At 46.5% G+C, this 24636-nt stretch overlaps 1 protein-coding gene across 1 annotated transcript in view; it reads left to right on the top strand.

Moving 5' to 3' along the window:
- Positions 1-24636, top strand: part of PIGF (phosphatidylinositol glycan anchor biosynthesis class F) — a 48812-nt gene that overhangs the window by 20360 nt on the left and 3816 nt on the right. The window contains exons 3-5 of the mRNA XM_068233036.1: positions 2108-2199; positions 10342-10458; positions 10848-10956. Coding sequence (XP_068089137.1) covers positions 2108-2199; positions 10342-10458; positions 10848-10956 — 318 coding nt within the window. The remainder of the gene's footprint in view (positions 1-2107; positions 2200-10341; positions 10459-10847; positions 10957-24636) is intronic.

Here is a 24636-nt window from a genome sequence, read left to right as displayed (position 1 = left end):
TTCCATAAAGGCCAACTTTGTGCAGTGCATGACTAATAGTTGTCCTATGGACAGATTCCCCCACCTGAGCTGTGTAGATCTCTGCAGCTCGTCCAGAGTCACCATGGGCCTCTTGACTGCATTTCTGATCAGCGCTCTCCTTGTTTGGCCTGTGAGTTTAGATGGACGGCCTTGTCTTGGTAGGTTTACAGTTGTGCCATACTCCTTCCATTTCTGAATGATCACTTGAACAGTGCTCCGTGGGATGTTCAAGGCTTTGGAAATCTTTTTGTAGCCTAAGCCTGCTTTACATTTCTCAATAACTTTATCCCTGACCTGTCTGATGTGTTCTTTGGACTTCATGGTGTTGTTGCTCCCAATATTCTCTTAGACAACTTCTGAGGCCGTCACAAAGCAGCTGTATTTGTACTGACATTAGATTACACACAGGTGCACTCTATTTAGTCATTAGCACTCATCAGGCAATGTCTATGGGCAACTGACTGCACTCAGACCAAAGGGGGCTGAATAAGTACGCACACCTCACTTTGCAGTTATTTATTTGTAAAAAAATGTTTGGAATCGTATGATTTTCATTCCACTTCTCATGTGTACACCACTTTGTATTGGTCTTTCACAGGGAATTCCAATAAAATTGATGCATGTTTGTGGCAGTAATGTGACAAAATGTGGAAAACTTCAAGGGGCCCGAATACTTTTGCAAGCCACTGTAATATGCTGTAAATAATGTTTTAGAGCAAAGAAGAATTGCTGGGTTTCATTCCGCTTTAAAGTGAACCTTAAGTGTCCCAAAAAAAAATGAGTTTTACTCACCTGGGGCTTACCTCAGCCCCCTGCAGCTGATCGGTGCCCACGACGAGTCGCTCTGATGCTCCGGGTCCCGCTGGCGGCCACTTCCGGTTTCGCCGTCAGGGCCCGTCAGGCTGGGGAACGCGGCTGATACTACGCGTTCCCAGCCAAAATAGCACCCCTATGCGGCCATATGTCCGCATACGGGTGCCTATGCTGACATATGGCCGCATAGGGGTGCTATTTTGGCTGGGAACGCGTAGTATCAGCCGCGTTCCCCAGCCTGACGGGTCCTGACGGCGAAACCGGAAGTGGCCGCCAGCGGGACCCGGAGCATCAGAGCGACTCGTCGTGGGCACCGATCAGCTGCAGGGGGCTGAGGTAAGCCCCAGGTGAGTAAAACTCATTTTTTTTGGGACACTTAAGGTACACTTTAAGATGGCCATGCATCTTTCCACTTGGAGGCCGATAGATCATCAAATTCGATAATTATTATCGAATTGAATGAAAATCGGTACTGCCGAGGGCTTTTCTGACCGACGATGGGACCAATTGTGAGCTAAAATCGGTCGCAAGTATCGATTTAACATGCTGCAAGATGTCAGGCCATCGTGGTTGGGGTGCGAGGCGGTAACAGCGAGCGATGAAATCCCCGACACTGCCCCCTAGTGTATAAATGTGCCCCCCAAGTGTGCATGTACCTGTCCTGTGCCGCCCACCATGGGGTGCCCATCAGTCTTCTGAATCCCTTGCTCTTCCATTATCGGTATACATGCCAGGTATATGCCGGCTGCGTGTATACCACTAACGTAAAAGCGTGGGATTCCAAAGATGGATGGGCACCACACGGTGGGCGACACAGGACAAGTAATGTATTATGGTTTTTTTAGAACTGCCTTTTAAAGGACACCTAAAGTGAGAGGGATACGAAGGCTGCCATATTTATTTTCTTTTAAACAATACCAGTTGCCTGGCAGCCCTGCTGATCCTCTGCCTGTATCTAGTGATCACTTCTCAGCTCTGTGCAGCTCAGTTTCGGCAGAATGCTAATGTTTACTGAATGTATCTGACAAAGGAATGTAAACAAGAGATAATGTTATCACCTCTTTGCATGCTGCCTGAAGCTGCCCACTGAAGCAAGGAGCTTTCCACTGAAAACAAAGTGCTGTTGGGGAGGGGAGTAGAAGTGTTACATATATTTTTGAGGAACATCTTTTGGCAATTTTTTTATTTTTGAGTCTGTTTTGGGTAGTGACTTCTTTTTGCCTCCACAAGCAGACCCATTTGTATTCTTACCTCTCCATCTTCTGTGTTGCAGGTCAATAAATTCTACAGATCCTGCCTGTATTTCTGTGCTTCCTGCCTGCTGGTTCACGCCATTGTCGTGTTGTATGGCGCCCCTCTTGTCGAGTGAGTCGAATTATTGTTGTATATGTAGTTATACACGGTTTATTAATAACTTCATTTTCCTCTGACATTTATTGATGGGCATTCAATCAATAGCACTAAATGACCCAGCAAATCTGGAATAGATCTTATTAAAATTGATCTGCAGTTACGAGGCTAAAGTAGCTACCCTCACCTGGGTTATATCAGACCTTAGCAAAAAATGTAAAAAAATTACTAATTTCAGAACCATTCAAGACTACAAAATTAGAATCTTGTTCAACAAAAGAGAAGCTGCTCTTGGGCCTGGTACTCACTTTAAACTTCTGTCACCTGAAAATTATCTAAGCAGATGGTTTCGGGGGCAATTTTGGGTCAAGCAGTTTGACTCCCGTGCATGCAGCATGCACTGGTCTATGGAGAGGAGTGGATACAACACTGAGGTTCCTGCAGATCAGAAAGAGATATTTGGGGAGTTTTCCATCCTGGGAGGTCGACACGGACGAAGCCAACGACATTTAAAGGGATACTGTAGGGGGGTCGGGGGAAAATGAGTTGAACTTACCCGGGGCTTCTAATGGTCCCCCGCAGACATCCTGTGCCTGCACAGCCACTCACCGCTGCTCCGGCCCCGCCTCCGGTTCACTTCTGGAATTTCTGACTTTAAAGTCTGAAAACCACTGCGCCTGCGTTGCCGTGTCCTCGCTCCCGCTGATGTCACCAGGAGTGTACTGCGCAGACACAGACCATACTGGGCCTGCGCTGTGCGCTCTTGGTGACATCAGCGGGAGCGAGGACACGGCAACGCAGGCGCAGTGGTTTTCAGACTTTAAAGTCAGAAATTCCAGAAGTGAACCGGAGGCGGGGCCGGAGCAGCGATGAGTGGCTGTGCGGGCACAGGATGTCTGCGGGGGACCATTAGAAGCCCCGGGTAAGTTCAGCTCATTTTCCCCCGACCCCCTACAGTATCCCTTTAGGGGAATTTTTATGCACTTATTTCTGGGAAGACTGATCAGGAATGATGGCTTTATCAGGGATCATCGGAAATGTACATTTGGCTTTAGAGTGGTCATACATCTCTCGACTCTCATACCTCTTAAAGTGGTCATACATCTCTCGAGTTAGCGGCTGATCGACCATCCGATTTGATAATTACCGAATCGTAATCCACCAAGAGCATGTCCAGTTGATGATGCGACCAGTTTTGGGCCGAAATTGGCGGCATGTCTTGATCGGACATGCTGCAAGATGTTGGGTCGTCGAGGTCGATCAGGTGCGTGGCGGTAACGCAAGCAATATCCGGTTGAGCGACGAAACCCCCGACGCTGTTCCTCCAGTGTATAAATGTGCCCCCCGAGTATGCATTTATACATTACCTGTCCTGTGTCGCCCACCACGTGGTGCCCATCCGTCTTTGCAATCCCCCGCTGACACAGGACAAGTGATGGATAAATACACACGGGGCACATTTATACACTAGGGGGGCAGCGGCAAGCTGGCAGTCTTGGCTGATTCCCGAGAAACTTCATGCTGAAATCGATTGGGATTTGGTGTATGGGCAGCCGACAGATCTCTCTCCAATCAGAGAGATTGGTCTCTTGGTGGAATCTGCCCATCACCACTAGTTATATGGGTATCTTTAGTTCTCATGGATGGGGAGCAGTGCAGATACCACTTCCCATCTACCACAACTAGCCACTTCCAACCAGTATTTGTAGCAGCCTGTAGGCATCCTCAGGGCCGGGCCGAGGCATAGGCTGGAGAGGCTCCAGCCTCAGGGCGCAGTGTAGGAGGGGGCGCACAATTCATTCAGCTGTCATTCCTAATTGTGTTTGAAACAGAAAGAAATAAGAAAAGGGGATACATAGCAGTGACTGCAAGCCAGATAACTAGATATTATGGTGTTGGTGAGGTTGTTGGCCCTGTGGCCCTCTTAGTCTAATAGCAATCAGTGTGTGACGGCTGGGGTGGGAGGGATGGAGGAGGGGCCTCTTAGTGTAATAGCAATCAGTGTGTGACGGCTGGGGTGGGAGGGATGGAGGGGCGCACTTTGGTGTCTCAGCCTTGGGTGCTGGAGGACCTTGTCCCGCCTCTGGGCATCCTGCAATGCTGGCTTAAAGAGACTCTGAAGCGAGGATAAATCTCGCTTCAGAGCTCATAGCTATAGCGCCGCTAAACGGGGGACCCTTCACCCCCCCCCCCCCCCCCCCCCCCCACTGCAACACTTGGTCGCAGACTTGGTCGCTCCTGGAGGCAGGGCTAACGGCTGCGGCCCTGCCTCCAGTCGCGTCTATCAGCGGCGCATCGCCGCCTCTCCCCCGCTCCTCTCAGTGAAGGAAGACTGAGAGGGGCGGGGGAGAGGCGGAGATACGCGCTGACTGACGCGCGTGGGGCAGGGCTGCGGCGGTTAGCCTTGCCCCAACCAGGAAGCGCTCCCCGCTGCACCGAGGGGATTTGGGGGTGAAGGGACCCCCGTTTAGCCTCGGGATAGCGGCGTTTTAGCAGGGGCACACATGCCCCTGCTAACTATGAGGTCTGAAGCGAGATTTATTCTTGCTTCAGACTCTCTTTAAAGGACCACAATCTCGAACATGCTAAAATTTAAAATACATGCAAACACATACAAGTAAAAAGTACGTTTCTTCCATAGTAATATGAGCAATAAATTACTTTTTTTCTTATGCTGCTGTCACTTAAAGTAGGTAGTACAAATCTGACATAACTGACAGGTTTTGGACTAGCTCATCTCCTCATGGGGATTTTTTCAGGGTTTTCTTTTTCAAAAGCACTTCGTAAATGGCAGTTGCTCCATCCAACTGTCACAAATATTGTGCAGTGAGCAGGAAGGCTGGCCAGCATCTTTCTATAAATCCTTTGCAGAGAGTGTCTTTTTAAATAATAAAGGCCATGCTGAGAATCCCCCATGAGGAGATGGACTAGTCCAAAACCTATTCGTTCTGTCAGATTTCTACTGCCTACTGTAAGTGACAGCAACATGGGAGAAAAGTAATTTATGGCTCCTTTTACTCTGGAAGAAACATACTTCTTATTTGTGTTTACATGTTTTTTAAATTTTAGCATTTTCACACTAGTGGTCCTTTAACAAAGACTCACTTCCAGGGTAGGTGTCTATAGAGGGCAGGAAGCTTAGCTATTTGGCACTGCATGACACTGGCTGCTTCTATGGTTACACGCACTAGCCGAGTCATTTCTTTGATTTAGCACGTTCTATAGGGTTATTCATGTTATACAATATGAGTTATGCTGGGATTACACCATGAGTTTTTTTGCCAGATTAATGGCTTGATAGATAATTTCCGACAGGTCCGATCTGATTCCGATTGTTTTTCTGATCGATTTTCTCATAGAAGGGAATCGATCGGAAAGTAAAACTGCCAAAACTCATCCTGTATTCCAGCACTAGAGAGGGTTGTGATTAATGCACAGAGAAGATATGGTATAGGGTTGTTTGGGATGTTTTCACCAACTAATAAATGTTAATGGTCCAATCAACTATAAGAAGCAAAGAGCCAGGCACTGATCCACCACCATACATGTTTATTTCAACCACCGGTTACAGCAGCAAAGAGAAGGGGTGCAGAGAGTAGACAGCTGTTCCTCGGGCTCCCATGCTTTGTCAGAGGGTAACGGTCCTGCTTCGTCACAGTATTGACCTCTGCCAAAGCGGCGGAACCTGCTAAGTACTGTCTGCACCAGTGTACTAGTTAAAGAGAGACTGAAGTGAACAAAAATTGCTATTTTTACCTGGTAGTTCGCTTCAGTTCTCTCAGTAGATGTAAACCGTCGCATCCCCGAGCCAAAACGAGGGCTTTAGACCCGCCAAATCCCCGGGGGCAATCCGGACGTCGCTTCCTGAAAGAGGCAGAGCTTTCTGCTGTAGCTCTGCCTCTACGGAGAAAAGTGCAATATAAATGTTGTATCTTGTCTTGTCCGGTCTTCCCTTTGCTGCTGTTACTGGTGGTTGAAATAAATATGATCTGTGTCCGGTTCTTTGCTGCTTATTTTTTATCATAAAATTGCAATAAACATGACACACAAAATAAATGGAGGCACTAAGGTTAAACTGCGGCAACCAGTGTTCCGTTATACAGTTTTCTTGCTTGGTTTTTAATGTTTTTAGTTAACAAAATAAAAACAAAATTAGAATTCTTGCTGGTGTCATGATCACATGACTATGGGTGTACCACAGAGGGATACCGGGGGTGATGGCATGCTGGTGTCATGGTCACATGACTATGGCTGTACCACAGAGAGATACCGGGGGTGATGGCATGCTGGTGTCATGATCACATGACTATGGCTGTACCACAGAGGTACCACTAGGGGTGATGGCATGCTGGTGTCATGGTCACATGATTATGGCTGTACCACAGAGGGAAACCGGGGGTGATGGCATGCTGGTGTCATGGTCACATGACTATGGCTGTACCACAGAGGGATACTGGGGGTGATGGCATGCTGGTGTCATGGTCACATGACTATGGCTGTACCACAGAGGAATGCTGGGGGTGATGGCAAGCTGGTGTCATGGTCACATGACTATGGCTGTACCACAGAGGGATGCTGGGGTGATGGCATGCTGGTGTCATGGTCACATGACTATGGCTGTACCACAGAGGGATACTGGGGGTGAGGGCATGCTGGTGTCATGGTCACATGACTATGGCTGTGCCACAGAGGGATGCTGGGGTGATGGCATGCTGGTGTCATGGTCACATGACTATGGCTGTACCACAGAGGGATACTGGGGGTGAGGACATGCTGGTGTCATGGTCACATGACTATGGCTGTGCCACAGAGGGATGCTGGGGTGATGGCATGCTGGTGTCATGGTCACATGACTATGGCTGTACCACAGAGGGATACTGGGGGTGAGGGCATGCTGGTGTCATGGTCACATGACTATGGCTGTACCACAGAGAGATGCCGGGGGTGATGGCATGCTGGTGTCATGGTCACATGACTATGGCTGTGCCACAGAGGGATGCTGGGGTCATGGCATGCTGGTGTCATGGTCACATGACTATGGCTGTACCACAGAGGGATGCTGGGGGTTATGGCATGCTGGTGTCATGGTCACATGACTATGGCAGTGCCACAGAGGGATACCGGGGGTGGTGGCATGCTGGTGTCATGGTCACATGACTATGGCTGTACCACAGAGGGATGCTGGGGGTGATGGCATGCTGGTGTCATGGTCACATGACTATGGCTGTACCACAGAGGGATACCGGGGGTGATGGCATGCTGGTGTCATGGTCACATGACTATGGCTGTACCACAGAGGAATGCTGGGGGTGATGGCATGCTGGTGTCATGGTCACATGACTATGGCTGTGCCACAGAGGGATGCTGGGGTGATGGCATGCTGGTGTCATGGTCACATGACTATGGCTGTACCACAGAGGGATACCGGGGGTGATGGCATGCTGGTGTCATGATCACATGACTATGGCTGTACCACAGAGGGATGCTGGGGGTTATCGCATGCTAGTGTCATGGTCACATGACTATGGCTGTACCACAGAGGGATACCGGGGGTGATGGCATGCTGGTGTCATGGTCACATGACTATGGCTGTACCACAGAGGGATACCGGGGGTGAGGGCATGCTGGTGTCATGGTCACATGACTATGGCTGTACCACAGAGGGATACCGGGGGTGGTGGCATGCTGGTGTCATGGTCACATGACTATGGCTGTACCACAGAGGAATGCTGGGGGTGATGGCATGCTGGTGTCATGGTCACATGACTATGGCTGTGCCACAGAGGGATGCTGGGGGTGATGGCATGCTGGTGTCATGGTCACATGACTATGGCTGTACCACAGAGGGATACCGGGGGTGATGGCATGCTGGTGTCATGATCACATGACTATGGCTGTACCACAGAGGGATGCTGGGGGTTATCGCATGCTAGTGTCATGGTCACATGACTATGGCTGTACCACAGAGGGATACCGGGGGTGATGGCATGCTGGTGTCATGGTCACATGACTATGGCTGTACCACAGAGGGATACCGGGGGTGAGGGCATGCTGGTGTCATGGTCACATGACTATGGCTGTACCACAGAGGGATACCGGGGGTGATGGCATGCTGGTGTCATGGTCACATGACTATGGCTGTACCACAGAGTGATACTGGTAGCATGCTGGTGTCATGGTCACATGACTATGGCTGTACCACAGAGGGATGCTGGGGGTTATCGCATGCTAGTGTCATGGTCACATGACTATGGCTGTACCACAGAGGGATACCGGGGGTGATGGCATGCTGGTGTCATGGTCACATGACTATGGCTGTACCACAGAGGGATACCGGGGGTGAGGGCATGCTGGTGTCATGGTCACATGACTATGGCTGTACCACAGAGGGATACCGGGGGTGATGGCATGCTGGTGTCATGGTCACATGACTATGGCTGTACCACAGAGTGATACTGGTAGCATGCTGGTGTCATGGTCACATGACTATGGCTGTACCACAGAGGGATGCTGGGGGTTATCGCATGCTGGTGTCATGGTCACATGACTATGGCTGCACCACAGAGGGATACCGAGGGTGGTGACATGCTGGTGTCATGGTCACATGACTATGGCTGCACCACAGAGGGATACCGGGGGTGGTGACATGCTGGTGTCATGGTCACATGACTATGGCTGTACCACAGAGGGATACTGGGGGTGAGGGCATGCTGGTGTCATGGTCACATGACTATGGCTGCACCACAGAGGGATACCGGGGGTGGTGACATGCTGGTGTCATGGTCACATGACTATGGCTGCACCACAGAGGGATACCGAGGGTGGTGACATGCTGGTGTCATGGTCACATGACTATGGCTGCACCACAGAGGGATACCGGGGGTGGTGACATGCTGGTGTCATGGTCACATGACTATGGCTGCACCACAGAGGGATACTGGAGGTGAGGGCATGCTGGTGTCATGGTCACATGACTATGGCTGCACCACAGAGGGATACCGGGGGTGGTGACATGCTGGTGTCATGGTCACATGACTATGGCTGCACCACAGAGGGATACCGGGGGTGGTGACATGCTGGTGTCATGGTCACATGACTATGGCTGCACCACAGAGGGATACCGGGGGTGGTGACATGCTGGTGTCATGGTCACATGACTATGGCTGCACCACAGAGGGATACCGGGGGTGGTGACATGCTGGTGTCATGGTCACATGACTATGGCTGCACCACAGAGGGATACCGGGGGTGGTGACATGCTGGTGTCATGGTCACATGACTATGGCTGCACCACAGAGGGATATCGGGGGTGGTGACATGCTGGTGTCATGGTCACATAACTATGGCTGCACCACAGAGGGATACCGGGGGTGGTGACATGCTGGTGTCATGGTCACATGACTATGGCTGTACCACAGAGGGATACCAGGGTTGATGGCATGCTGGTGTCATGGTCACATGACTATGGCTGTACCACAGAGGGATACCAGGGTTGATGGCATGCTGGTGTCATGGTCACATGACTATGGCTTTACCACAGAGGGATGCTGGGGGTTATCGCATGCTAGTGTCATGATCACATGACTATGGCTGTACCACAGAGGGATACCGGGGGGGATGGCATGCTAGTGTCATGATCACGACTATGGCTGTACCACAGAGGGATACCGGGGGGGATGGCATGCTAGTGTCATGGTCACATGACTATGGCTGTACCACAGAGGGATACCGGGGGTGATGGCATGCTGGTGTCATGATCACATGACTATGGCTGTACCACAGAGGGATACCGGGGGGGATGGCATGCTAGTGTCATGATCACGACTATGGCTGCACCACAGAGGGATACCGGGGGGGATGGCATGCTAGTGTCATGGTCACATGACTAAGGCTGTACCACAGAGGGATACCGGGGGTGAGGGCATGCTGGTGTCATGGTCACATGACTATGGCTGTACCACAGAGGGATACCGGGGGTGATGGCATGCTGGTGTCATGGTCACATGACTATGGCTGTACCACAGAGGGATACTGGTAGCATGCTGGTGTCATGGTCACATGACTATGGCTGTACCACAGAGGGATACCAGGGCTGGTGGCATCAGATGCTGCAGGGGGAACCATCAGCTTGCTAAATCTTTACGTGTTTTTTTACAGATCAGCAGGAGAAACCTTTTTGCTTGCGGTTTTGTTGTCCTCTTTCACCACCTCACGCTGTCTGTGCATCCTGGGACCAAACTTCCACGCATGGGTCAGAGTGTTCAGTAAAGATGGGTAAGTCGGAAACTATTTGAGTTTTTTTTTGTTCTTCAGCTTACGTTATTAGTCTGTGTTGTGGCCATACATCTATCATCCTGGTGGCTGATTGACCATCCGATTCGGTAACTACTGATTCGGATGAAAATTGGTGCGCCAAGTGCATACTGATCAACGATGCGACCAATTTTGGGCCGAGCATGTCGATTGGTCGTGGTGCAAGTTATCGGGTCAGCGTACCCAAAAATTGCTCTGACTCCTCCACAGCCCTGTGTGTGCAGGTACAGATGCATTATATATATGTATATATATATATATATATATATATATATATATATATATATATATATATATATATATATATATATATATTTAATTAACACTGCTGACACTTTCTTTTCTTTCAGGGCGATGTCCGTTTGGGATCACAGTCTTCAGATCACAACCGTGTGCAGTGTAGTCGGGGCTTGGTTGGGCGCCTTCCCCATACCTCTAGACTGGGACAGACCCTGGCAGGTAAGTCATACAAGCAGAGGCATCGAGGTTACTCCTCCATGAGGAAATCCACTGTCATAGCAAGGTAATGTAATGTGTGTAGTTTTTCCTGATTATAATGGCGTCAATTCACCAGAGGTTACCAAACTATTTATCACTTGGTCAGTAATTTACCTCCTGTGATAACTCAAAATAGCAATTCTCCAGAAATATAGGCTGAAATACCGACAGGTCGAAATTTGTGCAATAAATGTGCGATAAATAGTTGGTAGTTATTCGTTATTTTTTCTCAAAATCACAATTCACCAGGGAAAAAAGAGGGTGTGACCATTTGTTATTTTAGATCTATTTATCTCCTGCATGTACCTGGCGATATGTGGTTTTTGGCACAGCTGCTGCAGCTCACTCTGCAGCTAGTTTACTATCAGCACACAGTAACAGCTTATACTGTACATATTTCAGGCACCAGAGAGCAGCACACACTGCAGCTAGTTTACTAGCAGCACACAGTAACAGCTTATACTGTACATATTTCAGGCACCAGAGAGCAGCTCACTCTGCAGCTAGTTTACTAGCAGCACACAGTAACCGCTTATACTGTACATATTTCAGGCACCAGAGAGCAGCTCACTCTGCAGCTAGTTTACTAGCAGCACACAGTAACCGCTTATACTGTACATATTTCAGGCACCAGAGAGCAGCTCACTCTGCAGCTAGTTTACTATCAGCACACAGTAACCGCTTATACTGTACATATTTCAGGCAGCACAGAGCAGCACACACTGCAGCTAGTTTACTAGCAGCACACAGTAACAGCTTATACTGTACATATTTCAGGCACCAGAGAGCAGCTCACTCTGCAGCTAGTTTACTAGCAGCACACAGTAACAGCTTATACTGTACATATTTCAGGCACCAGAGAGCAGCTCACTCTGCAGCTAGTTTACTATCAGCACACAGTAACCGCTTATACTGTACATATTTCAGGCAGCACAGAGCAGCACACACTGCAGCTAGTTTACTAGCAGCACACAGTAACAGCTTATACTGTACATATTTCAGGCACCAGAGAGCAGCTCACTCTGCAGCTAGTTTACTAGCAGCACACAGTAACAGCTTATACTGTACATATTTCAGGCACCAGAGAGCAGCTCACTCTGCAGCTAGTTTACTATCAGCACACAGTAACCGCTTATACTGTACATATTTCAGGCACCAGAGAGCAGCACACACTGCAGCTAGTTTACTAGCAGCACACAGTAACAGCTAATACTGTACATATTTCAGGCACCAGAGAGCAGCACACACTGCAGCTAGTTTACTAGCAGCACACAGTAACAGCTTATACTGTACATATTTCAGGCACCAGAGAGCAGCACACACTGCAGCTAGTTTACTAGCAGCACACAGTAACAGCTTATACTGTACATATTTCAGGCAGCAGAGAGCAGCACACACTGCAGCTAGTTTACTAGCAGCACACAGTAACAGCTTATACTGTACATATTTCAGGCACCAGAGAGCAGCACACACTGCAGCTAGTTTACTAGCAGCACACAGTAATAGCTTATACTGTACATATTTCAGGCAGCAGAGAGCAGCACACACTGCAGCTAGTTTACTAGCAGCACACAGCAACAGCTTATACTGTACATACTGGAGGCAGCAGAGAGCAGCACACACTGCAGCTAGTTTACTAGCAGCACACAGCAACAGCTTATACTGTACATACTGGAGGCAGCAGAGAGCAGCACACACTGCAGCTAGTTTACTATCAGCACACAGCAACAGCTTATACTGTACATATTTCAGGCACCAGAGGGCAGCCCATTTACAATATCAAGAATATTAAACAATATTAAGCATTTACAATATTAAGTGGATGGGCGATATGAAGGAGGAATTTGGATACATTTTTCATCCGGAGGGAGTGTGAAAATGTATCCAAATATCTCCTCCGTTCCACCCATCCACTTAACATTGTAAATGCTTAATATTGCTTAATATGCAGAACGGAGGGAGGGATATGTAATGGAAGGAGAGGGTCATAAAACAGGGAGGGTAACCCTCTGCCGTCACATGCTGGTAATAACCTCCTCCTCCTACCCACAATCCTTTACTTCCAGCATCCAGAGCGGCAAAGTATCGCATGCAAATCACTAACACCGCATATCTAACAACCGTTTATCGCTTGGTTTTCACATCCATATCGCTTCATTATCGCCTGCTACCGAACACTTCTCTAACTATCCCCGCACAGTGGTGAATTGCAAAAGAAAAAAAATGTTAAAATACCGCATGAGGTAAAATACCGACCTCTTATCACTTACTAATTCTCCTCTGGTGAATTAATGCCAATTTTAGTAATTTCATAAGTACCCTATAATCTCACTGCACCCATCTTTTGCAGTACTTCCTGCTTTATAGTACTTTGATTATAGTTCCCACTTTGTGACGCTGTTCCCAGATAGTGTCCCCACTTAGGTGTTCTTTCCATTATAGTGCCCACATTATTATAGCCCCCCAATAGTGTCCCTTATTGTGGCATCCCATCAATGAATCAGAGATGGAAGGAAGGGAGCGGAAGCCGGGCACTATCCAATATTGCAGCTTTATGTCAGCAGGTGGAGTACAGCATATAACAATGCAGACTGTGAAATGGCTCTTGTGATGATATGTCTTAGGCCCTGGTGTCCCACCCCATTGCCTCATCTAGCAATTGCATCACACTAACATGGGGGCTGAGCAGTCTGCATTTTATAGGCTGTATAAGCATGGTAATTGCATGCATACAATTACTAAGACACTTGCATCAACTTAGAATTATTTGCATCTTATTGATCATCCCTAGTTGAGTAAAGGCTGAGCCACACTGCAAAGTGCTTTTCAATCCTTCAGCTCTGCGTTCATAAAAACACGCTCCCAGTGATATGCTTTAAAATAGGAGCGTGTTTTTAAACACACAAATCGCTGACAGACCGAAAAGCACTCTGCTGTGTAGCAAAGTCCTCAAAGTGCACATACATTACTCGATTTGTGGCATCGATATCTGGGGGATTGAAGCATAATGATTGCATCTGGCTGAGATTGAGGCCACTCTATCAATTGTTTTGTTCACGTTGCGGCTGAATTGATTGAAATTATTGATCCGGCATGCTGGAAACATCTTGCTTGAAAGGGCTCAGTCGGTTGCAGTGTGGTGACATTTGATTTTCCAATGATCCCCTGGCCAGTCTCCCTCCATGTGTCCCCCCCCCCCCCCCCCTCCAGGCCGTGGTGAGTGTGGGGTAACTTGCCTATCCATGGGCCGCTTCCACTAGTGTCTGCTCTCCATTGCTGATGGGAGGGCTTGTACCCTGTGACTCCGCCTCATGTGCTGATGTCACTTACATGAGACTGAGTACCGAGTGCCTCTGGAGGCGATGCATAGAAGACACTAGAGGAGGTAAGCTGCGGATAGGAGTGCTACTTCCACAGGCCCAATGGGAGAGAGGACACTTTACACTGGGGTGGAGGCAGCCGGCGTTAGGTACATTTACAGTAAGTTTGGTGCTGAAATCTATTAGAAATCAGTGTAGGCAGGTAATGGATGCTGCTCTGATCAGAGAGTGATCTGGTGGCCGTAAACTATAGCCACCTTAAAGGGATACTGTAGGGGGGTCGAGGGAAAATGGGTTGAAGTTACCCGGGGCTTCTAATGGTCCCCCGCAGACATCCTGTGCCTGCGCAGCCACTCCCCAATGCTCCGGCCCCGCCTCTGGTTCACTTCTGGAATGTCAGACTTTATAGTCAGAAAACCACTGTGCTTGCATTGCCATGTCCTCGCTCCCGCTGATGGCACCAGAAGCGTACTGCGCAGGCCCAGTATGGTCTGTGCCTGTGCCGTGCGCTCCTGGTGACATAGCAACGCAGGTGACATGGCAACGAGGACATGGCAACGCAGGTGCAGTGGTTTTCAGACTTTAAAGTCTGAAATGCCAGAAGTGAACCGGAGGCGGGGCCGGAGCATCGGTGAGTGGATGCGCGGGCACAGGATGTCTGCGGGGGCCGGAGCATCGGTGAGTGGCTGCGTGGGCGCAGGATGCATGCGGGGGACCATTAGAAGCCCCGGGTAACTTCAACTCATTTTCCCCTGACCCCCCCCACAGTATCCCTTTAAAACCTCTTTTTCTATCACACATAAACCTTGTTCTTCAGTGGAAAGCTTCTGACCGCATCCAAAGAGGTGAAAACATTATCTTTTGTTTACATTACTTTGTCGGATACATATAGTAAACTTTAGCAAACTGATGAAACTGAACTGAGAAGCAGAAAGAGCTGAGAAGTGATCCCTAGATAGATCTTAATATATAAATTCAGTAGCTGTGCAATAAAGTGAAATGGCAGCTTTCAGAGCAGATAAACTGTACTTTGGGAACTAGTAATTTGTAGAACGGCAGCATTACTTGTGCACAAAAGCAAATATGATAACTGTATGGGTAATAAAAAGTAAGAAAACACATTTTTATTTAAAGTTTTGTCAGGGTTTTTTCCTACTTTAAAGAGACACTGAAGCAAAAAAAAAAAAAATATGATTTGTGTGTGTAGTACAGCTAAGAAATAAATCATTAGTAGCAGAGACAGAAGTCTAATATGGTTTCCAGTACAGGAAGAATTAAGAAACTCCAGTTGTTATCTATGCAAAAGAGCCATTGAGCTCCACGACAGAGAGCTCTGTCTTCTGAAGCTTGTTAACTCAAGTGTCAGTCACTGTATTTTCTTTTCTGTCCAGAGGAAAGGTCAAAAGTTCACTAGCCTGCTCTGTAAAAATACCGTAATTAGAATACTGAGTAGTGTGTAAACTGCAAATATTAGAGAATGATGCAATGTTATAAAAAAAAAAAAAAAACTATATACCGTAACTGAAAATAAAAAATAAGAATATTTTCTTTGCTACTAATGCTCTAGTAATTATTCGTACTACACAACCAATTCATTATATCATATTTTTTCTTTTTGCTTCAGTATCTTTAAGCCTTGTACACTTGTGTGATTAAAGTAGGTTGAGGCGGGTGATAACGATTGCCTCAGCCAATAATCCAGCGTGTGTACCACGCTCCCCGACCCGCAACAGGAAATCAGCTAGCGATCCGCTCAGCCTAGAGACAGCCGATTGCTTTGTGCACGCCACTCACCCCGCCCACCGCATAGCAACATGCCTCCGCCTTCCTGCATAGCAACAGAACACATCATCAGCCTGTACAGCTGACTCCAAGCCAGTACAGCCCGGCGATGTCCCCCAAAGGACCGGGTCCCTATCAGGTGACACAAAAAAGCAAACACCCCCGCCCCCTTGAAGACTTGCTGAGCCTCCAGCGATGTCTTGCAGCCTTCCTCTTGCACCTAGCAGGATTCTAGCAGCTTTCTGGCTTCCCCCGTGCACGGAAGCTGGAGTGTCACCTGACCTGCATCGGGTCACATGACACAATGACTTGCATGCACGGACGCTCCAGGTGATGCAGGGAGGCTGCTAGATGTCGCTGGAGGCTCCGTGAGTATTTTGAAGGCTTAAAAACTGCCCAAATCAAAGTCCGTTATAAATCAGACATGCCAGTTAGTTGAGACTTCCGGTTGCCTCAGGTCCGAATAACAGGGACTCTGCTGTGTACAGCCTGTGACAGAGGCTTTCCTGGAGCCACAGTTCACAAGTGACAACCATTTAGCCAGGGGCAGGCACACTGAGCGAGGCCATTTTCATTACTGTGCGTTCCCCGCGCAAATCTTCATGCAGTGTATTGTATCTGGCCTAGTATTTCATACTCTCAGCGCCCCCTGGTGGCCAGAATATTTATATCATTGCTTTTCAGCATGGAAGATGCAAGCAGCTAGTTGCACACACAGACAAATGCAGAAAGGGGAGAGAAGGCTGCAGTTTTCTACATCTTAACAAGGAAGAAGTACTATTATCATTTAACCTCTTGACCACTGAGGGGTTTTACCCCTTTAGGACCAGAGCAATTTTCACCCGTCGGCGCTCCTCCCATTCTTTTGCCAATAACTTAATCACTACTAATCACAACCAAATGATCTATATCTTGTTTTCCCCCACCAATTAGGCTTTCTTTGAGAGGTACATTATGATAAGAATTATTTTATTCTAAATGCATCTATTTAGAATAATAAGAAAAAAATTGAAAAAATGCATTATTTCTCAGTTTTTGCCCATTATAGTGTTAAAATAAAACATGCTACTATGGATAAAAGTTGCACATTTTATTTGCCCATTTGTTCCGGTTATTGCAACATTTAAAAAATGTCCCTAGTACAATGTATGCTGCCAATATTTTACTTGGAAATAAGGTGCATTTTTTCAGTTTTGTGTCCATCACTAATTACAAGCCCCATAAATAAAAAAATAACAGTAATATACCCTCTTGACATAAATATGAAAAAAAATTCAGTCCTTAAGGTAACTGCTTATGTATTTTTTTTAATGTACATTATTTTTTCCCCCTATACAAAAAAAAAAAAGTTCTGGTACTATGGGAGGGTATGGGAGGGAAATAGTTAATTATAAAAGTCAGTGTTGGGATTTTTTCAAAGTGGATCCGAGATAAATTTTTACTCATTGCATAATTGTGTCCCTTTCCTATAGTTTATAGGGCATTCCTCAAGCCAAATACTTTCTGGTTTTTGTTTTAATACTCTAATTCCCTATAAACTAAACAAGCCTCGCCCAGTTTTCAGAGTGCCAAGGCATTTTCAGACAATAGCAAGGGCTTATGGGAGCTCAGTCTGGGCAGGAGGAGCGGGAAGTGTTACTAGCCAGAAATTTCAAAGGCAAAGGGGAGGAGGGAGAAGGAGAGGGGACTGAAGAAAGCTGATAGTATCTCCAGCCCTTAGCCTGTGACAATATGACAAACAGAACATGGCTGCCCTCATTGTATCACAGGAATAAATAATCATACACTTTTTAAAGTTTTTCAGCTAGATATGCTGTGTAAACTATAGTATATTATAGTTAGTTTTTCATCTCGGATCCGCTTTAAATAAAAGTGGATTTTAGTGTAATTTACTATTTGGCCACAAGATGTCCTCAGTCATTATTTCCGATTTACCTACATAAGTAATGCATGGCACTATACGGTAACAACAGGAAGATACAATGAATGTAGGCATCTCATAGATGCCGGCGTTCATTGAATCGGGGACTTAGATTAACGAATGGGAACTGCATTCCTATTCATCCATCTGTCATCTCTCCGCTAATAGCTGCCGCCCGCCACTGCAGACTTATTTTCACTGCCCTGGTACTTCAATTGAAGTTTTGCCGGGCTGTGATTATACTGCACAAGATGCAGTAAGTAGTCGCTACATGATTTAAAAAATAAATAAATAAATAAAAAAGTGCGGCGCTGCCTCCTTGCCGGATTTTTTAGACCGGCAAGGAGGTTAAAGCTGAAGGGAGATAGATATGGAAGTTGACATAAGTATTTCCTTTTAATGTGGACCTGAAGGAAGACAAAGAGAAATGCACCCTGTATGTATTTAGAGAGTTTAGCCTGTCTAATGCCCCCTCATCTGTGGCTAATCACATCTGTAATTTGATCTCTCAGCTGTGCCATCTTAGGAATCACCTCTGCAGAGCAGCTGATTTGTAAACACAGGATGTTAACCCTATGTCTGCTTCCATGAAAGCAAGAAGTAGACACACTGCAGATTTATTGCAGGATTTGTATCAGATGTAACAAAGAAAAGTTTTTCTTTAAAGGTTATTGTGCTGTTGCTTATCTTTTAGAGCAGAGAGGAAGTTCTGAGTTCAGGTCCGCTTTTAAACATACCAGTTGCTTGGCTGCCCTGCTGATCCTCTGCTTCTAATATCTTTAGCCATAGACCCTGAACAAGCATGCCAATCAGGTTTTTCTAACTGAAGTCTGACTGGATTAGCTGTATGTTTGTTTCAGGTGTGTGATTCAGACACTGCTGCAGCCAAAGATCAACAGGGCTGCCAGGCAACTGGCATTGCTTAAAAGGAAATAAATATGGCAGCCTCCATATCCCTCTCATTTCAGGTGTCCTTTAAGGACTGAGTTCAAGTATTTGTTTTTAATTCACTTAATAGAAAACACACACACACACACACACACACACACACACACTGTACACACTGTACACACACACACACACACACACACACACACACACACACACACACACACACACACACACACACACACACACACACACACACCATACACACCACACAGACACACACACACACACACACACACACACACTGTATACACACACACACACACACACACACACACACACACACTGTACACACACACACACACACACAGTACACACTGTACACATACAATAAAACGTTTCAAAGTAAAGGAAACTGCTGTAGTTCGTCCCACTCTACACCAGTCAAACTGCAGTCATCATGAAGTAGAGTGTAGGGATGATCACAGATATGCAAATTGTTCCAAGTTGATGCAAATTTTTATGCAAATGTGTGCAGCTTGAAGATCGACCAATCAATTTAAACCTGGGTTTACATTGGTCCATTTTGAAACTGCATATATTTGCATAATAACTTGCATAATTTTGGAACGATTTGCATCTTATTGATCATCCCTAGTAGAGAGGTGTGGCTTCAGCACACAGAGCAGTCACTCCCCTTCCCGCCCATGAGGGGTGGTTCAGACAGAGGAAGAGAGCAGGCAGAAAGAGGAAGATGAGTTAAATGATTATTTTTTTTTAAAAGCAGTATTTTTATTTTGCAAATAGTACATTTTTCCCCAAAACCGTTTTATGAATCACTTAAAATGTTTTGTTTATTAAAAAAAAAAACTGCCTGAACTGGAACCTTAAGTACATAGAATAGAAATGGTGTTGAGTAATGTGGATTAGAAATGATCAATTTATTTTCTCTGAGAAATCAGGGAGAAGCTTGTGATCAGTTCTGATCAGTTGATTGATCACTGATTGGCCTGGCCACTGGTGATCAAGTTGCACCTCTGCTCGCCGATTTAGGCTCAAGTTTTTTACCAAGCGATACGTGTACTCCAAAGGTTAAATTTTTTAAGCTCATGGGGCACTTTCATTTGTTGCAGTTTAAGGACCACTGTTGCAAAAATCTTAATATATATATATACACAAACACACACCCCATTATAAGATATATAGATAAGATATAAGATCCGAAGTGCATTTCTCACAGAGTAAAAAGAGCCATTACTTTTCTCCTATGTTGCTGTCACTTACAGTAAAGTAGTAGAAATCTGACATTACTGACAGGTTTTGGATTAGCCTCATGGGGGGTTCTCAGGGTTTTCTTTATTTTCAAAAGCATTTATTGAATGGTAGTTGCTCTGTTCAACTGCCAAAAAAAAGTGTGCAGGGAGGCTGGCCAGCATCTTTGTATAAATCCTTTTTCAGGGAATGTCTTTATAAAAAGACTATACGCCTTGCTGAGAATCCCCCATGAAGAGATGGGTTAGTCCAAAACCTGTCGGTAATGTCAGATTTCCACCACCTACTGTAAGTTACAGCAACATGGGAGAAAAGTAATTTGTGGCTCATTTTGCTCTGGAAGATACATAGTGTGTGTGTGTACTGTGTGTGTTGTGTGTGTGTGTGTGTGTGTGTGTGTGTGTGTGTGTGTGTGTGTGTGTGTGTGTGTGTGTGTGTGTGTGTGTGTGTGTGTGTGTGTGTGTGTGTGTGTGTGTGTGTGTGTGTGTGTGTGTGTGTGTGTGATTTTGTAAGTTTGTCCAATGACAAAGGAATGAAAAGTCTCAGAACAGTATCATTTCAATGGTAGGTTTATTTTAACAGTGGCAGATAGCACATCAAAAGGAAAATCGAAAAAATATCCTTAAATAAAAGATAGCAACTGATTTGCATTTCATTGAGTGAAATAAGTTTTTGAACCCCTACCAACCATTAAGAGTTCTGGCTCCCACAGAGTGGTTAGACACTTCTACTCAATTAGTCACCCTCATTAAGGACACCTGTCTTAGCTAGTCACCTGTATAAAAGACACCTGTCCACAGAATCAATCAATCAAGCAGACTCCAAACTCTCCAACATGGGAAAGACCAAAGAGCTGTCCAAGGATGTCAGAGACAAAATTGTAGACCTGCACAAGGCTGGAATTGGCTACAAAACCATTAGCAAGAAGCTGGGAGAGAAGGTGACAACTGTTGGTGCGATTGTTCGAAAATGGAAGGAGCACAAAATGACCATCAATCGACCTCGCTCTGGGGCTCCACGCAAGATCTCACCTCGTGGGGTGTCAATGGTTCTGAGAAAGGTGAAAAAGCATCCTAGAACTACACGGGAGGAGTTAGTGAATGACCTCAAATTAGCAGGGACCACAGTCACCAAGAAAACCATTGGAAACACATTACACCGCAATGCATTAAAATCCTGCAGGGCTCGCAAGGTCCCCCTGCTCAAGAAGGCACATGTGCAGGCCCGTCTGAAGTTTGCCAATGAACACCTGAATGATTCTGTGAGTGACTGGGAGAAGGTGCTGTGGTCTGATGAGACCAAAATAGAGCTCTTTGGCATTAACTCAACTCGCTGTGTTTGGAGGAAGAAAAATGCTGCCTATGACCCCCAAAACACCGTCCCCACCGTCAAGCATAGGGGTGGAAACATTTTGCTTTGGGGGTGTTTTTTCTGCTAAGGGCACAGGACAACTTAATCGCATTAACGGGAAAATGGACAGAGCCATGTATCGTGAAATCCTGAACGACAACCTCCTTCCCTCTGCCAGGAAACTGAAAATGGGTCGTGGATGGGTGTTCCAGCACGACAATGACCCAAAACATACAGCAAAGGCAACAATGGAGTGGCTCAAGAAGAAGCACATTAAGGTCATGGAGTGGTCTAGTCAGTCTCCGGACCTTAATCCAATAGAAAACCAATGGAGGGAGCTCAAGCTCAGAGTTGCACAGAGACAGCCTCGAAACCTTAGGGATTTAGGCCTGGAACCCACTGAAAACCGCAAACGCAAAACGCAACCGCTAGCGTTTTGTCTGAGCGGTTTGCAAGCGGATTCATGCGCGTTTTTGGTCGTGTTTTGCAACATTGTGTTTTTTTCCCCAGCGGGTGCCTAGCGTTTTGCGTTTTGCGTTTTTATCCTGATTGGTCCTGTGAATTATTTTTCATTTTGTTACAGTGTGCTGAACCGCAAAACGCTAGCAAAACCGCTCAGTTTAGGTTTTGCTGAGCGTTTCCGCTAGCGGTTCAATACTTTACATTGAAGCGCTAACGCTCCCAAAATGCTGCCTGTCCTGCGTTTGCGTTTCTGAGAAACGCAAACGCTCCTGTGGAAGTTGCCCCATCCATTAACATTAGCCCAGCGTTTTGGCAAACTGCTAGCGTATCGCAGTGCTGCCAAAACGCTGCCAAAAGCGCTCCTGTGGGTTCCAGCCCTTAGAGATGATCTGCAAAGAGGAGTGGACCAACATTCCTACTAAAATGTGTGCAAACTTGGTCATCAATTACAAGAAACGTTTGACCTCTGTGCTTGCAAACAAGGGTTTTTCCACTAAGTATTAAGTCTTTTATTGTTAGAGGGTTCAAAAACTTATTTCACTCAATGAAATGCGAATCAGTTGCTATCTTTTATTTAAGGTTATTTTTTCGATTTTCCTTTTGATGTGCTATCTGCCACTGTTAAAATAAACCTAACATTGAAATGATACTGTTCTGAGACTTTTCATTTCTTTGTCATTGGACAAACTTACAAAATCAGTGAGGGGTCAAATAATTATTTCCTCCACTGTATATTAAAGGGTACCTGGAGCGTCATGTAGCATAACAGCATAAATATGTATGTACAGCCCCGATCTTACATGGGACTGGCATTTTTTTCAGTTGTATTTTCTCACTGTAAGGGTTAAGAATCTGCGGCTAAGCATGGCAGTCTATAATTCTCACTAGTAAGCAGTTACAGGTCATAAAACTTCTGGGGCAAAAAAACAAAAACAAAAAAACACATCTGAGAGAAAGGAACATATTAAAAGTTCAAGATCTGCCTGTATGGGATCTGAATAAAAATCTTTTAGATACAAGCCTGGGATTTCAGGAGAGTCAGAGGTGCCATTCGTGCTACTGACTAGCTACTGTTTGTCCCCTATCTTATTGCCTGATGAAGCGGGCTGTGCCTGCGAAACGCGTTGCATCTTTTGGGGTACCAATAATAAATTTATTTGTTTAATTCAGACAGTATTTTGAGTCTGCTTTCCGGAGGTAAGTCCACCACTGCCTCCCAGCAAATGTTTTAATTTTTATTACCTTTTATCCTGCTGGCGCCTCTGTTCTCTTACGATAATCTCCTTACATCTAATTTACATACGATTTTTCTGCATTTCTACTTGAATCACACATGAAAAAAAAACAGAGCTGTCGTCTGAATTTAAAAATGCAGATTAGCAAAGGATCAGAAATACAAAGTGATACCGCTGAAATGCATTACGTGGTCATAGCAGTTTTGCAGAATAGCAGTTTGAATGAGATTTTTAACAAGCGTTAACCCTTCTTAGGTAATGCTTTCAAAGCATTCATATACAATTGTGGAGTGCAGGTAGTGTTCGACTTATGAACGCCCAACATATGAGCGACTCACTGATATGAACGCCCGTTGATCTGTGGCGATGTCATCATGAAGTCGGGGACTACCTCTGATGCAATTCCCCATCCCCGTTCTCTTAGCAGAGTAGGCACAGCGGAAGCTCCAGCGTCTCACCTGGTCCATGGGCACCAGTGGCGATCAGCAATGTCCTCTCTCCCTTCACTGTTCCACATATACCAGCTGCTTTTGCATTGCGTAATGATGTGATCAGGAGGAGCCACCACTAGGGGGAACACTAAAGGGAGAGAGGAGGTTGCTGATCGCCGCATGGACCAGGTGAGAGGCTGCAGCTTCCGCTACTCTGCTAAAGGTACGGGTCTGGAGGAGAGCAGGAAGCACGGGGGCATAAGAGGCACAGTCACACACAGAAGACATAAGTAGACCAAGGAAACACAGAGGGGGGCATTGAAGGCACAGGGGGGCATAGAGGGAGCACAAGGGACAGAATGGTGTCAGTGTTTTGCCTTAAAGGATTCTGGAGTGCGCGTAAATTGTAAAATCGGTGGGCGCAGGCTTGTGTAGGATGGTGAGTAGTGCCCAGGCATTGACCAGCGACGCGCACGGCCAGGAGCGCAATCAAGGACGCCTGTTACCAGGCACCACCTGTACTCTACTCACTGACCTGGCCAACCTGGAAGTAGCTTTAAGGGGCCTTTAGAAAATAACGGAGGGAGAGGGGGGGCGGGGAGAGCAGTGGGCATAAGGATTGTTTCCTACACATACCTGCTCCTCCCCACCATTTTTACAATTAACGAACGCTCAGGTATCCTTTAACCAATTTCGGACTGACGCAGTACAAATCTACGTCGGGCGGGTGGCGCTGTGGTTCTGACTGGACGTAAACTCTACTTCCCATTCACCGCGCGTCCCTGCCGCAATGTGCTGCCCTGCCGTCTTTATGACGGCAGAGCACTGTGAGCCAGGCAGGAGCCATTTTCATTGTCTCCTGGCCCTGTCATTACTGTAAGCCAATCCCATTGGCTTACATTGAGTGACAGGGTCAGGAGCCAATGAAAGCGGCTCCTGACCGGTGCACAGCGCTCTGCTGTCATAGCGACGGCAGAGAG

Source organism: Hyperolius riggenbachi, chromosome 4, assembly GCF_040937935.1.
Source record: "Hyperolius riggenbachi isolate aHypRig1 chromosome 4, aHypRig1.pri, whole genome shotgun sequence".
Lineage (NCBI taxonomy): Eukaryota > Metazoa > Chordata > Amphibia > Anura > Hyperoliidae > Hyperolius > Hyperolius riggenbachi.
The sequence above is the reverse complement of the archived record's forward strand: the minus strand, read 5'-3'. Positions and strand labels throughout refer to the sequence as shown.